Genomic DNA, 12,691 nt, shown 5'->3' with positions numbered 1-12,691 from the left:
TCAACATCTTTCCTTCTTTTTATCACTATATGTCCAATACTGCTAGGTTTACTTGAGTGCCCAAAATTTACTAAGAAATTATAGGAGAAGAAAAATTATATATATATATATATATATATATTTTTAAATCTAAAAATCTAAGAAATTTTTTGCAATTTGGTGAAGCCACTTATTGCAACTTAGGTCAACTTTTATTATATAGTATATGATATGATATAGAATCAGATTTAAATTTCAAACCTTGCGATAAAATTACAAAGAAACTCTCCCACGAAGGAAATAAATGGAAGGTAATCAATAGAGCTTACGTATGAATAAACACCTATCCCAAACGCGCACACACTCTTTTCATAAAATTTCTGTGGGAAATCCTTTCTAACTTACATTTTGCTTAGGAGGGGGAAAGGAATGAGCCAACATGAATTAATATCCAAATTGTAGCAAATGAACCTACATGATAAATTAAGTTTTATCAAGTAGATATCGTAACTTTTTTGAAATGAATGTTAAGTGAGCATAATTTTTAGCAAATTTATTTTTTTAAGATGTAAATGAATTTTTGCAAACATAACTTTCATTGAATTTGTAAGAAGATTTAAACAATTCTTTGTTTCTTCTTCTTTGATTGCACATTAGGGTTCCAATCTCAAAAATCCATAACCTCAATATGAAGCATTCAATTACTAAATGAAAAATATCAATTAAACAAAATTTTAAATAAAACTTATGATACTAGTCCTTAATATCGTCAATTATTTGATAAATGTTGCAATATCAAAATAAAATTTTCTTTTAAAAAAAAATTATTGTGATTTTTTTGCATGCCATACCTAGATAGAAGGCATTAATGATGGAAGATATGTAACATGCAAGCTATAGGAATACGAAGATTATTATTAGAAAGTCTCCTCAGAAGAATTTTATGTTTTTATTTGTGATTACTTGCATTGGATAAACAAAATAATAAAATTAATCACCAAAAAGATTTTAAATAAAAATTGAAAAAGAGAAAAATATATAAATACAAAATTCTAAATATAATTACATATTACAAATTTTAAATCAATAATATATATATAGAGAGAGAGAGAGAGAGAGAGAGAGAGAGAGCCAATAACAGCTAATGAAATAAACCTTGAAACCAATATGAACAAAACCCACCTCTATGACTATGATTGTTTAACAATACGACGCACTAAAGTCACAGAAAATAAGGAACCCTTCATCAAAAGAGAGACATCTTTATGAAAGAATACACACAAACTATTAAAGAAAGATCATACTCACACACAAACTATTAAAGAAAGAATATATACACAAACACACAGGTTATGAAAGTAAAAAATATGAAAAACAAAAGCTATGAAGAGAAACTCACATACCTAGAGAACAGAGAGTTTGTAGAAATAAAAGAAAGGGCAAAGAGGGTTTTAGTGGGGTGCGATGTATATATACTACTAGAGAAGTGGCCAATTTGCAAGTCTCTTTTGTGATACGGTTCAGTCGGTTCTTTACAACAATCTTATTATCGAAAAATCCTAGTAATTAATAGTGAGACGTCTTATTATCAGAAATCCTAGTAATAGTGGGACTAGGAAAGAATTCCTAATTATCAAAAATCCTAGTAACACTGGGACTTTCCTAGTTCTACTTAGTGGGGAAAAAAAAAAAGACTTCTTTTGTGGAATTAACCATTCCCTTTCTTTTACTTTATAAAGGAATGAAATTATGTTTATTAAAATAAGCAAATTATGTCATGTCATGGTTGCAGGAGCCTATCCATCGCATAGAGGCTTTAAGGATATCGTGGCATAACCGTCGAGGCAAAATAGAGACCTAAAAGATTGAATGTAATGATACATAGATAAGTAAATTCCCTATGAATTCCAAAGTACTTCTTTACTTTAATTGAATGAAATTAAGAACTAAGTAAGGGTATCTCTCATTCGAAGGGATGTAAACTATTCAAGAATTTTACATTTCATCGATTTTACATCGCGAGAAAAGAATTCCTAATTAGCAAAAATCCTAGTAACATTGGGATTGGGAAAAGAATTCCTAAGCAGAGCCAGCAAAGAAAAGCTAATTAATCAATTGAATTAGATGGCAAAATTCTTATATATATAAAAATAATAATAATAAAATGATTGAAAATTGACTAAAAAACTTGACCAGGCATAATGAGAGAGAGAGAGAAAAAAAAAAAAAAACTCGACCCATTTGATACATATATTTAAAAACTGAAAATTATTGTTTGAAAACATTTGTAAAAATACGTGTAAGTAAAAAAATGTGTGAAAATACGTTTAATATTATTTAAAAACTAAAAATAATTATTTGAAAACACAAACTAAACACCCCCAAATATGCCGACGTTTGTTTCCTATACTACTTAAAATTTTTGTCGATGGAAGTTTCGTATACGATTTAAATTCTACTAATAAGTTGGGATATACCAAATTCCTTACACAACTAAACTAATATAATAATAACAAAATGATTGAAAACCAACCAAAAAAAACCTTTGACCCCTGCATTACCAGTAATCATACAAAAACAAAACAAAAGAAAACGACATAGCTAGAAATTGAATTAGAAACAGCTCAGTTATTACATCATCCCAAATTAGGGTCACTTGACAAAATCCCAACTATTTTTGTCTTTCGCAGCAATACTCTCTTCTCCTTTCACTTTCCTTTTACTCTCTGCACTGACCACTCCACCACTCTCTTCCGTTCATTCCACCACAATATTCAACCCCCCAAAAACAAAAACTAACACCAATTATTATTTTTTTATTAAAGAAAAAAAAATCCAATAATTCAAAACCATATATTCCACTTCTGTTACAGATCTCAAACTCCCACCTTTTGATCTGTAGTAGATTACCCAAAAGCCGTAACGTTTCCTCTTTTTTTTTTTTTCTTTTTTTTTAATCTAAATTTTCTGGGAAAACAGTTTTCCCGGAAATCATTTTCTTGTAATTAAAGAGTATGAGGCGGAGACCTGTGGATTTTCGGAGGCCAGTGAGGAGGCGATTTCCGAATGTGTTGTGGTGGGTATTGTGTGGAGTAGCGGTTCTGCTTTTCATTTTTGTTTTGAGCAAAGGGAGTCAGATTGAGTCAAGGCCAGCGATTCCTCAGGTAAAACAAAGATCTGGCTTTTGTTTCTTTTTAATTCATCTGTTTGGAACTTTGGATTTTGCTCTGTCTGATTGCCGAGAAAACGTGGGAAAGTGAGGGAAGTTGTTTAATATTGAATATTGAGAATTGGGTTTTTGAGTAATTTTAGAATTTGAGGGTGCAAATTACTTAATTGGGTTGTCGGTAATACTGGCATTTGGTCTAACTGGGGTGAGCTTTTTCAATTCTAGAATGTGAAATGGATGTGATTGCTGTGACAAAACCTGGTTTATCATTTTAGACATGTAGAGATTCAGTCGTTCAGATTTAATGCTGCTCCAAGTGTAATTGTAACAGAGGTTGCAATACTACTAGCCAGGACTCTTTAAGGTGAATTAAGCTGTGTTGATAATGATATCGGTGTCCTCATAGCTTGTTTATTTGCATGGTTGAATTTTTATCTGAACTGCTCTATGAAAAATAAAGTGGCATATGTAAATGGTGTGTGTCTAATGGGGGGGGATGGGGGTGGGGGTGTTGTTCACAAGTATTATGTAGTGTGCTCCAGCTGATTCTCAGCTGATAGTTTTTTTTAAATAGAAATTTTTAGAAGCAGCATGGCTTGGTTACTGATCATCCCAAAGCAACCTGGAAGAAAAAATGGTTTAGCGTGTGGAATAGATGTGTTAAGTAAATAAATTAGTCTTAAGGTAAACTAAAGCCGATCAGTTAAATGGACATAAGAATCTACTTTCAAATGCAATCGGTACTTTATTTTTGACCTATTTGATGCATTTTAGATGCTTAACTTTTCTCTGACCAAGTTGAAACAGAGAAGATGCTGAACTCTTTATTTGGATTAGAATTTGTTAGGCTGTAGGGGTGAATGAACATGTTATGATCTGGATTATTTATTAGGTTTCATTCTCAGTACTTGTACTGTCAAAGTTTAGAAACAAAAACCAAACTTTTTAAGTTTTGTAAAATCTTTAAGTTCTGGAGTTGAATTGTAGCACGATACAAATTGTTAGTCCTGATAATTGTGTTGTTAGGATGCTGCTGTTTTGGCGTGACACTATCATGATAGTGTCACCCTTCTGGGTTCTTGCTAAGAAGTACTCTTGACTCTTCTTCCTCCCCTCTCTTTTCCCTGAAACAAAGTGAGAACTATGTTATATGATCTTTACTTTTTCTAATCTCTTTTGGAAAATTAAGAAAATGAGTGCATGTCTTCCTGATCTGCAGAGACCTTACAGGCATGATAGAATAATGGAAGGCCTTAACATTACTGAAGAAATGTTGAGCCCTGACTCAGTCGCCAGGCAACTAAGTGACCAAATTTCTCTTGCAAAAGCTTTTGTGGTAATAGCAAAGGAGAGCAACAACCTTCAATTTGCTTGGGAATTAAGTGCCCAGATTCGTAATTCACAGGTCCTCCTCTCAAATGCTGCAATAAGGCGAACACCCTTGACAACGAGTGAATCAGAAACTGCGGTCCGAGATATGGCAGTTTTGCTCTACCAAGCTCAGCAACTCCATTATGACAGTGCCACCATGATCATGAGACTGAAAGCCAGAATCCAAGCTCTCGAAGAACAAATGAGTTCTGTGAGTGAAAAGAGTTCAAAATATGGACAAATAGCTGCTGAAGAAGTTCCAAAAAGTTTATATTGCCTTGGTGTTCGCTTAACGACAGAGTGGTTTGGAAATGTAAACATACAGAGGAAACTTCAGGAAAAAAAGCGATTAGACGTGAAACTTAAAGACAACAATCTCTATCATTTCTGTGTCTTTTCAGACAACATCCTTGCTACTTCAGTTGTGGTCAATTCAACTGCTTTAAATTCCAACAATCCAGATATGGTTGTGTTCCATCTTGTAACTGATGAAATAAATTATGCTCCAATGAAGGCTTGGTTTGCCATGAACGATTTTCGAGGAGTAACTGTTGAGGTTCAAAAGTTTGAAGACTTTAGTTGGTTAAATGCTTCTTATGTTCCTGTTCTTAAGCAACTTCAAGACTCTGAAACTCAAAGCTATTATTTCTCTGGCAATAGTGATGATGGTCGGACTCCAATCAAGTTTCGGAACCCTAAGTATTTATCCATGCTTAACCACCTCAGATTTTATATCCCAGAAGTATTTCCTGCATTGAAGAAGGTGGTATTTCTCGACGATGATGTTGTGGTGCAAAAGGATCTGTCTGCTCTTTTCTCCATTGATTTGAACAGCAATGTCAATGGAGCTGTTGAGACATGCATGGAAACATTTCATAGATACCACAAGTACTTGAATTACTCTCACCCTCTTATAAGAGCGCACTTTGACCCTGATGCATGTGGATGGGCTTTTGGGATGAATGTTTTTGACCTGGTAGAGTGGAGGAAAAGGAATGTAACTGGTATCTACCACTACTGGCAGGAAAGGAATGTTGATCGGACTTTGTGGAAACTTGGCACACTGCCACCTGGACTGTTGACATTCTATGGATTGACAGAGCCTTTGGATTCCTCATGGCATGTTTTGGGGCTTGGCTACACAAATGTTGATCCTCAGGCGATAGAGAAGGGTGCTGTACTGCACTTCAATGGAAATTCAAAGCCATGGTTGAAGATTGGGATTGAAAAATACAAGCCCCTTTGGGAGAAACATGTTGATTATTCTCATTATCTATTGCAACAGTGCAACTTTCATTGATTTTGGACATGGAAGTTATCTCTTCCATGAAAAATTGGGTGCATGAGAAGATTTGAATTTTGTTCTCAGGAATGCTTGTACGAATTTTTACTACATCAAGCATGGCTAGTGGTTGTAACATGGCTATTTATTGATTCTCTAATTTCTGTTGTAGTACAGATGTTCATTTTTATATCGATTATTCAATGATATTAATGTTTAGTTTTGTTCCTTGAGCTTTTTCCAGTTTATGTCATTTAAACTGACATGTGAACCTTTTCCATGCCGCTATCTAATACAATTCATTACTTCTCTTTACTATGTACTTTATTTTCTTCTACAAGAACTCAGAAGGTTGTGGAGTACGTAGAGCAGGATTCTAATGCTCTTTGATTACTATTATTACAAGGAAGGGAGGCAGCTAAAATGATGCTTGACCAGCAACAGAAAACAAATAGTGGCCTCTTGACAAAACAGAATTCGGATTCTAGTTCCTCTGCTGATCCATTAATTATTAAAGATATTCAGGCTTCAATTGCTGAAAGTCCTGACATTCTCACTTTCTACCCAAGAAAAACTGGCTCCTAAGAGCATGTCATCTGATCTTTTGCATATATGCATAACTTTCCTGTAAAGCTTTGATCTTTTGCATAATTAAAAGCAGTTAAGCAGTCATGAATTGAGGTTCCTGCAAAGCCAATCAAGGATTATGCAGTGCGGCCTGATTAAAAAAAAACCAGTGTTTTTGCTTTCCTTCAAAGTGAAGTCAGTGGATTTACTGAAAGTTAGATATAATATAGTGCACTCATTGCCTAATATCCTTCAAAAAAGAAATGCTTTGTATCCGCTAATGCATAGCTCGCCCATAAACTCAATGAAAGAAACTTCATTAATCTATTAATGCATTGACTTGGAAAATAAAAGTTATATACATCAAAATTGGAACTTTGAAAAGCATAAAAAAATAAAAATAAAAATAAAAAAAACAATAATTTTTATGAGAAACCAATACACTAAATTTATTACATTAAAATATAAAGTTTGTAAAAGTTATATACATCAAAATTTGTCACCCTAAAAGACATCAGGATGGAAGTTGGAGTTTGCCGGAATGAAAGTGTTACGTAGAGCCTGATTCAAATGCATAGATAAGCCATAATTGTTGACATGGAGCATTGTCAACTTGTCTTTTAGATGCTTTATTTCTTGTTCCTTATTATTGCATTGTTCCAGACGTTCATGTTGGACAGCCACAGCACGTTTGAGAATGGTATTTTCCTGTGTTATGTGTTCAAGTTCTTGATTCTTCCTTTCAAGTTCGTGATTCTTCCATTCAAGTTCCTCATTCTTCTTTTCAAGTTCTTGAATCATCCTGTCAGCTTGTTTCTCCAACAAGCTGATTCGGTTGTGGAGAGGGGCGGTAATAGTTCTTTCAAAACCCCCCAACAGATTGTTGGTACAGACTTGAGCCTCATCCATGCTGCCAACAGCTGTGAGTGTCTTCAGACCTAATCCAGTCAACACCATTGTTAGAGTTAGACTTGAGGGGCAACGCCTCACCTTGTTGGTTTTTTATTTTTGATGGGCTTAGTATAGCGAGTTTTCTTAGAAACAACAGGAGATGGAGAGAAGTCTGAAAAAGTTCTCTTAATTCCGCGGACTACTGCCATTGTGTGAATTTGTGGGCTTTCTTTGAACTATTAAGCGTTTGGTTCTTACCTTTGCTTCTTTTATACTACCTGAGATGTCGGTTGCCAACAACTCTCACCTCAATACGGATTTGGTATTCAATCTTTTCTAGGATTTTCCAAAAATAAAAATAAAATAAAATATCATTTTCGTTCCTAAAACTTTACAAAAATCATTTTTTTATCTCTAAACTTTCAGAAGTTTTTTTTTTTTTTTTTTTAATTTCTAAACATTGTAAAACGTTTTAGTTTAATCATTTTGTTAGTTTGCCCTACTTGTTGACATTGTATTTGACCTGAACAAAACTATTTTACTTAAAAAATTTTGAAGACTTGCCACAAAGTTATTAGCACACATGGAAAAAATAATATGACAAAATTAGCCCTCACTTAGGGCCGAACCTAGCCTTTTTCCGTAGCCACAAAAACCGAAAGCCCAAACTTGTGGGCAACAACCTCAATTGGGGAGCTAGGATGCACACACATTTCATTTAAAATGTCATACATGTGTTGTATCCATGCCGTACTCGTGTCGTGCATTTCGATGTCGTACTTGCCATTTCATGTTATAATTTTTTAAAAATTACTTGTATCACTATGTCATACTTGTACCCGTATCTGTACCCGTGTCCGTGTATCCTAGCCAGCAAGCCTACTAAGTGACTCCAAACCGTTAGGTGCGAAGCATGTTCATTGGAAGTGGAAGTGGTCTTCATGTTGTTTGGGTCTCTGAATCTACAAAATAAGTCTAGGAAAATACTGAAATTAGTTCAAATCTAAGTAGTGGCAGTGTAAGATCTCCAGTTCTTTTGAATTACTACAGTAAGTCCTTGAAGTGTGCAAAGACATTCTAAATATTCTAATGCTCTGTTGGTGCCTGTGGAGTAGCAGAAACAAGATTCGACAAAATCAACCGCATACCAACCTATAGAGTGATGGCATCTCAGAGTGTTAACTCCTAACTATTTAATTGGGTCAATTTGGTCCATAATTTTTCAATTTCAAGTCAATTAGGTTCCTACAGTTATCATTTTGGATTAAAAAATTAGATGTGTCAAATAGAGTAATAAAAAATAATTTTTTATGCCATATCAATTGTCAACTATATCACTATGTCCGGTTAAAAATAATTAAACCTTTTTTTTTTTTTAACACGGGAGACCAGAAATTTCAAACCAACAGAAGTAAACAAGTTGAAATTTTAGAGATAACCCAACTCTTTAAATTTTTTTTTTTTTCTAATAATCGAAATTCAACATCCCAATCCAAAGCATAACCATCAAAAATAATAATAATAATCTGCAAAACCCAAGTTGTCAATTCACTCATAGACTTTGAAAACCCCTAACGAATCTGTAACAAGATTGGGTACCACCGTGGCAGCATGTGACAAAGAGCCTCCTTATCATCATCATCATTCATCATTGAGTCTAGGGAATGCAATTGGGGAACTGAAACCTCGAAGAATTCAAGCTTGGAATTGAACCAGATGCAAAACACGTGGATTGTGTTGCGGTAGTTGGAATAGTAGTATCTTTGGACAAAACATTGGCCCATCTGGGCTTCCATGCCCACCCAACCAAAACCCTGACAAGAGCCACTACCCAAAGAGGCACTATGAACATCATCAACTTGCTTAACACATCAAACTATTGGGGTGGGTCGCTGCAAAATTTCCGATAAAACCGAAACCAAAGCAATTTTCAACAAAAACACATAAAAATCGAAATAATAAGAAAAACCCTTGATTTAATCCGATTGGTAAGCGTGAAAGCATAACGATTACTTGAGGGTTTGAACAGAAATTTTGGATTTTTTTTAAATTTACTTTTAATCTTGGCAGTACAATTAGTAATTGATGTGATATGAAAAATTATTTTTTATTACTCTATTTAACACATCAGATTTTATATCCAAGGGATAACAACAGAAATTAAATTGATACGGCACTGAAAGATTAAAAATCAAATTGATACAATTGAAATAATAGGGACTAAATTGACATATAATGTAAAAAATAAGAACTAACTATTTACTTTACCCATTATTTCTTCAACGTGTGCCAATAAATTTGTGCCATGCGTCCAAAATTTTTTAAATAAAAGAATTTGGTCAAGCTATTGCATCAACACTCCATTAAGCCATATAAGATATAAATTAACAGACATAGACGAAAAGACTTAAAGTAGAATGTTTAGCAAAGTTTAGGGATGAAAAACAAATTTTTTAAAATTTAGAGACGAAAAATAAACTTTTGTGAATATCTATCTATATCTATATTTTCCTTTGACTATTTGTTAATTTTCTAATATTTTACCACATAAATTTTGGTAGTCTCACAATTTTACCCATCATAATTATTTTTTTTATTTATTTTATGTTCCAATTCCAATTAGAACATCTTAAAAAAAAAAATTCTAATTAGAACACGTCTACACTTGGGAATTTCAGTCCATAACAAACACTACTATTTATATATATATATATATAATAAAACGCTACTATTAGAATTTTCAAATAGTAAACAAAAACCCTAAAACCCCTCCTGTAGTGTGAGAAATTATAGAGTTCTCTGGTGAACCACGTCACTTGTTCACCATTTTACTAAAAAATTTTCACTTGTTTAAAATTGCTGAGTCAGAAATTAATTTTTGTTTTAAAAAATTTTCTAACTAACAATTTTAAACAAGTGGCAGTTTTTTAGTAGAATGGTGGACCGCATCACTTGTCCACCATGTGGATCTTATAATTTCATAGTACGAGAAATTATAGAGCAATCTGGTGACTACGTCACTTGTTCACCATTCCACTAAAAAACTTCTAATTGTTTAAAATTGCTGAGTGAAAAATTAATTTCTATTTAAAAAAATTTTCAAACTAACAATTTTAAACAAATGGTAGTTTTTTAGTAGAATGGTGAACCATATCACTTATCCACCATGTGGATCTTGTAATTTCTCCCGCAGTACAAAGTCTAGCCTATAAATCTTGGTAATATTTTTTTTTTTGGGTCATATGCATTTTTATAATTCTGATCTACTCTCATAGATTATCGTCAACGTACATGTTTTGTCACAATTTATATTAGTGATTTGTTCTGCCTTAGTTTTTATTTGATCAGCGTTCTTTTTTTCTTTTCTTTTCTTTTTTTTTTATGAAAAAAAATGCATAGAGGGTGGAGACTTGAGTTTGCGCCTTCTATCGAACATGACTATAGTGACACTTTACGTGCTGGGCCCAGGCCTGCGAGAGCAAAGGATTTGGATGAGCCATTATTATGCACTTAGCCCCATTCAAGACGCTAGTGAACATGAGCCGAAAGCATAGAGTTTTAAGTCCTTTCTTTTACACTTTTTTTTTAATATTTTTTAATATTTCTCTTTTGTTCACACATTTAGCTTAGAAAGTACTAAACTTTTACTATATTTGTTTGTACTGCTATGCCTAAGACTGTTTCTAGACCATTCCTTCCCTTTAAAAGAGATGGAACAGGCATGTCCCACTAATTTGAAAATAAGATAGAATTGGATTTTGCAACTGAATGGTAGACGGTATCACAAAAAAATTATGATTAAAACGTTCTACATCAAGGATTTTGGGCAATGTTTTTACATTTTAGAATCTGATTTTAGAATTTTATCTAACAGGTTCGCCTTTAAAGCTTGGTACGACTTTTTTTATTATTATGTAGTATCTGCTTTAGGTTTTTTTTATCTCTTTTGTTCCCAGCGCGGCTGGGCTTGTGACTATTTCTGATTTTCTTACGCGTAACCCTTCTTTGGAGCCGGCTACTAACTTTGATACGTTTCGTGCCCGTTTGGTTGAACTTTCCAGAGGCAAAAGGTGTTTTTTGAAACCAAATAAATAAATTATGCGTTTGGTGAGACTATTAAAAGCTACTTTTTGTAAAACGCAACTTTTACAAATTTGAAGAAACTAAATTTTAACACAACATACCAAAGCGAAGCTTTTGCAAAAGTCATTCCACGTTCATAAATATTAATGTTGAGAGCATGTCTTTAATTACCAAATTGACCAAACATTTTATTACAAAGGAACCCAATAATGAAATTAGAATCAAAAAAACAAAAATCAATATGACCCATTTCTACCGCATGTAGTTGGCAGTGGGGAGGAGATCAATCAACAGTGGGGAGGAAAACAAGCATCAGTGAAGGAAGAGTAGATCAACAGACGACGAAGACATGTTGAGTAAGACTGGCGGCGATGAAGGCAAAGATCAAGCACCGATCTAACCCATTCCTCCCTTGGCGATTTCCCCCTCTATCTTCGTTTGATGAGAATCAAATGGTGTGGTGTGTGTAACCTTTAAGCTATTAGGAATTCAACCAAAATTCCAACCTGTGAGAAACAAAAAATAGAGAAAACACACGTCAAAGAAAAACAATCACACGCACAAGACAGTATTTACGTGATTCGGCAATTTGCCTATGTCCACAGAGTTACAGAGATTTCACTATTATCAGGAAAAAAATACAAAGTGCGGCTACAGTGTTTTTTTCTCTCTCTAAAAATACAACAACAATAATAAACCTTAATCACAAAAGCGGCTTTTAAATCCTACCCACAGAATTACAATGGGCTAGAAAACGGGCCAAAAAGTTTTTTCCGGGGGCATTGCCCCCAAACCCCCAAAGAGGCTTGTCCATGGACTACAACTTGGGCCTGTCAGCCCAAGCCTCCACTCCATGGACTAAGCCTCAGAAAATCTCTCATTAAAAATCACACAATATTATTCAAATCAAGTCGGGTCGTCAACCAGATCAAACATAAACTAGGTTCCACAAAGCCCAACAAATCTCCCACTTTGAGACTAATTCAATCACTAACATCAGCCACTATCCTCCAAAAGCAATCCCTCATCCCTACAACTCATCCTCTTGTCCTCAAGCTAGAAGGCCAACTGAAACTGCACACAACTTCAGCTTCTCAATAGTGACACCCTTAGTTAACATGTCTGCTGGGTTCTTAGATCCACATATCTTCTCAAGTATTACCAACTTATCTTCAACAAAGTACCGGATAAAATGGTATTTGGTCTGTATATGTTTCGGTTTTGAATGAAAAACCAAATTTTTAGCAAGAAAAATTGCACTCTGACTATCACTGTGTAGAATGCCCATCTCCTGCTTCTTACCCAATTCATCTAAGAAACCATGTAGCCAAATCATCTCCTTTCCAGCT

General features: G+C 34.0%; 1 protein-coding gene across 2 annotated transcripts; it reads left to right on the top strand.

Annotated features, from left to right (window-relative positions):
- Nucleotides 1-2,583: 2,583 nt before the first annotated feature.
- LOC112014955 (probable galacturonosyltransferase 10) lies at nt 2,584-6,029 on the top strand. Of its 2 annotated transcripts, XM_065775546.1 has the most exons (3): nt 3,039-3,143; nt 4,175-4,282; nt 4,368-6,029. In XM_065775546.1, exon 3 carries the CDS (start codon nt 4,392-4,394, stop codon nt 5,817-5,819), a length of 1,428 nt encoding a protein of 475 aa, XP_065631618.1. In that variant the 5' UTR covers nt 3,039-3,143; nt 4,175-4,282; nt 4,368-4,391; the 3' UTR covers nt 5,820-6,029. The 2 variants fall into 2 exon arrangements, with proteins under 2 accessions (XP_023903107.1, XP_065631618.1); XM_024047339.2 differs by lacking the exon at nt 4,175-4,282 and having other exon boundaries at nt 2,584-3,143.
- Nucleotides 6,030-12,691: the final 6,662 nt, after the last annotated feature.

The sequence above is a fragment of the Quercus suber genome, unplaced genomic scaffold (assembly GCF_002906115.3).
Source record: "Quercus suber isolate HL8 unplaced genomic scaffold, Cork oak 2.0 scaffold_114, whole genome shotgun sequence".
NCBI lineage: Eukaryota > Viridiplantae > Streptophyta > Magnoliopsida > Fagales > Fagaceae > Quercus > Quercus suber.
Note: the sequence above shows the minus strand (reverse complement) of the source record. Positions and strands in the feature narration are given on the sequence as shown.

Coding starts and splice junctions, on each gene's coding strand:
- LOC112014955 (XM_024047339.2), top strand. CDS start 2,994: ATGAGGCGGAGACCTGTGGATTTTCGGAGGCCAGTGAGGAGGCGATTT. Junction 3,144..4,367: donor CAAGGCCAGCGATTCCTCAG/GTAAAACAAAGA, acceptor CCTGATCTGCAG/AGACCTTACAGGCATGATAG.